Below are 3,433 nucleotides of genomic sequence, written 5' to 3'. Positions count from 1 at the left end.
AAAACAGATTCCCCATATCGTCGTAGACGTTCCTACTCATTTTGTCATCTAACAGTGTACATGCGGTTGGCGAAAGTGTGCTGACGAGAGCGATGAGTGTCCGAAGCTGTCACACGCCCATTTTGAACTGTGTGAGGTGGAGTATCAGCGCGGATTCTGTCTGTAGTCAGAGACAGACACAACTAAACAAAAGTGGGCCGACGGGGGTTCGTTCGAACCATCGCGTCGCATTTGCACAACACAGACACTTTCACACACGCAAAACGAGACACTATCACGGATCACAGTTTAAGTATGCGGAGGGTCACCACGCAAATTGTGCAGTCGTTGAAACTCAAACAAAAGATAGTCAACAACACGACGATCTCACTTCTCTGTTCGCATCTGGTCCGTTACTCAGAGACTTGCTCACTATGCATGTTGACTAACTTGTGTTTCGAAAAGTGGATAGAAACCAAAACCCATCACGTCAGACCAAGAATACGTTTACAATATTTGGAGTATTTAGCAAGAAATCTAGATATAGTACACGTTAAGAGATGCGTTGCCGTCTCGGTCGAAATGTTTTATTCCACTGTTTGTAAAACAACAAAACATAACGGCAAGAAGCTGTATATTAAATCAAACTTGCGTATTCGGTAGCATATAACGTAGATCATAAGCAACCATGACAGACCACCACCACGATCCCATTGATCGCATACTGCACATCTTGCAGTCAAAACATGTCGAGACGATCAAGAATGTGCTATTGGCCTACGCCGTCTATTACTACTCGACGTCCGTCATCGGATTGATGTTTAAAGTCGTCTTCTTCAGAGGCGACATACGCAAGGCATTCCGATCTCTCCTCCAAGTATGTGGGACATCTGATTTGAGTTGACATTTAAGCATCATGTCCTTTTACGTGTCTGTCGACATATTATCCATATTACACGCTCAATTTAACAACCACTTACTCCTCTCTTAGTCACTCATTCTCGGGGTACGTCGCTACGTACCAGGAATAGACGCTCAAGTCCAGAAAGAAGTCGCCAAATCAGTCGCTGGAATGGAAAAAGGCATCATCATTGGTGCCAGGGACAAGAAATACACAAAGCTACCTGCTAAAGGATTGGATACTGCTTCCCTCAGAATGGAAATGCAAAAGTACGTGACATATACTGAGTTTCAGAAATAGGTTTTTTGCTGGGTGAACTAGGCGGGCTCAAGTCTACTTTCCTGTAGATACCAGAAGCTGAGTCACGTCGACTTCAAGGACGGCAAAGTGTCTGGTGCTGTATATCATGGTGGCGCTGAATTAAATGCGCTCTTGACGGAAGCATACCACATGAACATTCTATCCAACGTGAGTACATATATTGCATTGTCACAATTAATTCATGTTCTTTTTTATTTTTTGGCCTGCGTTTTGCTCCAAAAAAAGGATATGCAAGCCCATAAGTATCATTGTGCTCATGTCCACCTACCAATTAGCCTCTACATCCAGAAATGTTTCCAGGTGTTCGTAAAATGGAGTCTGAAGTAATTCAGATGGTCTTGTCAATGTATAATGCCCCAGAAGATGCTGGTGGAAACATTACGTCAGGAGGTACCGAATCCATCTTGATGGCGGTTAAGGCTGCCAGGGATTTCATGGAGGCCAAGAAGGGAATTACCACTCCAAACATGTACGTAATTGAAAAGTCACTTTTCAAGCGAGAGCAGAACAGAAAGCTCAGTATGTATTTCCACATAGGGTCGTACCTGAAACAGTCCACCCGGCATTCGACAAGGCCGCCCAATACTTCAAAATCCAAATGATCAAAATCCCTGTCGACCCTGTTACATTCAAAGTCAACCTCAAAAAAGTACGAGCTGCCATCAATCGCAACACTGTACTTCTTGTTGGATCATGTCCCAATTATCCTCATGGAATTGTGGACGATATACCAGCATTATCGAAACTCGCTCTTCGATATCGTATTCCTTTACATGTCGATGCATGTCTTGGTGGATTTATTGTTCCGTTTGTGGATAAAGCTGGGTTCCCATATCCAGATGTATTTGATTTCAGAAATGAAGGTGTTACGTCTATTTCTTGTGATACGCATAAATATGGGTAAGTTGAAGAGTACGACTACCATGTATTGAGACTCTGAGATCGCGATTCGAGGGTATATATGGTAGCCGCGGAATGCTTCGTTTGGCCTTCCATCGCCATTTAGCAGCGACAAGACACTCACACATATTGTTCTCCCGCAACTATTAGTTTTGCACCCAAAGGGTCTAGTGTAGTCATGTTTAGGACCAAGGAGTTGAGGAATTATGAGTACTTCATTACAACGGAATGGCAAGGCGGAGTCTATGCATCTCCAACCATGGCTGGGTCACGACCTGGTGCTCTCGTAGCTGCATGTTGGGCTGCCATGGTCCATTTCGGTGAATCAGGTTATGTCGACTCGACTAGGAAGATTGTTGGCAAGGTTCGAAAACTCAAAGCTGCGTAAGTGGTTTGTGCTTGTATACGTGTGTTTTGGAAATAACCAGTCGCTATTACACCCTGCTAATAGTATTTTTTTGTATCCGTCGCTCTCGTGTTAACCTTTTTTTTCCCTTCAGCATTCATGGAATTCCAGAACTGGAACTCATTGGAGACCCAATGATGTCTGTCATTGCATTCAGAGGAAAAGACGATTTCCCTATATTTGGGATAATCGATCTATTGTCTCGCAAAAACTGGCATCTGACGCCTTTGCAACAGCCTTCTGGAATTCATCTGTCTACTACATATGTAACAGATGAAGACCAGTTGATTGCTGATATAAAAGAAGCTGTTGCTATTGTCAAGAAGGATCCCAAGTCGGCTATGGGAGAGGTGAGCTGCATGATACTATGACAACATTATTTTTTGTTGCATTCCGACAAGTGTTTTGTCAAATGGGGAGACGAATTTTGTTGACAGGGACAAAAAAGCTCTATCGAGCATTTATGGATAGTCGACAGTCGCTGACTGACGACTTGAACTGTTTCGACATGAATCCCCCACTCACATTACCTTTTTGTTCCATCTTCTCACCTAGTCTGCTGCAATATATGGAACAGTTGCCAGTATTCCCGACAGAACAATTATAAGAGATGTGGCTAAAGGATTTTTGGACTTGCTGACCAAAATATAGAAGAAAAAGTTTCGCTGGTATTTGAAAACGTTTGTTTATTTAAGATAAAATAAAGGTTCTTGTTTGCGTCAGCCATTTTCACCTTTGTGCTGGTTTTTTTCCTCGCTAAAAAAATCTGTTTGTATCTGGGTTAGGAGGTGAGTATGGTCAACCGGCACTGAAGCTGCTGTGTTTGTGACATTTTTCTGGTATCATACACGGTTAGCTAACACGCTTTACGACTTTTAAATTTAAATTCAGCGATTCCGGGTATACGCCCGTCACGTAGCTGGCAT

The 3,433-nt window shown here is 43.0% G+C and overlaps 1 protein-coding gene across 1 annotated transcript; it reads left to right on the top strand.

The window, feature by feature from the left end:
• Positions 1–667: 667 nt before the first annotated feature.
• Positions 668–3,158, top strand: SmJEL517_g04994 (uncharacterized protein; the record flags this gene model as incomplete). The annotated part of the gene is made up of 8 exons (XM_031170922.1): positions 668–856; positions 971–1,149; positions 1,228–1,348; positions 1,477–1,670; positions 1,739–2,101; positions 2,252–2,485; positions 2,602–2,857; positions 3,063–3,158. The coding sequence occupies 8 exons, from the start codon at positions 668–670 to the stop codon at positions 3,156–3,158; spliced, it is 1,632 nt and encodes a 543-aa protein (XP_031023078.1).
• Positions 3,159–3,433: the final 275 nt, after the last annotated feature.

Source organism: Synchytrium microbalum (genome assembly GCF_006535985.1).
Source record: "Synchytrium microbalum strain JEL517 chromosome Unknown SmJEL517_scf0040, whole genome shotgun sequence".
NCBI lineage: Eukaryota > Fungi > Chytridiomycota > Chytridiomycetes > Synchytriales > Synchytriaceae > Synchytrium > Synchytrium microbalum.
The sequence above is the reverse complement of the archived record's forward strand: the minus strand, read 5'-3'. Positions and strand labels throughout refer to the sequence as shown.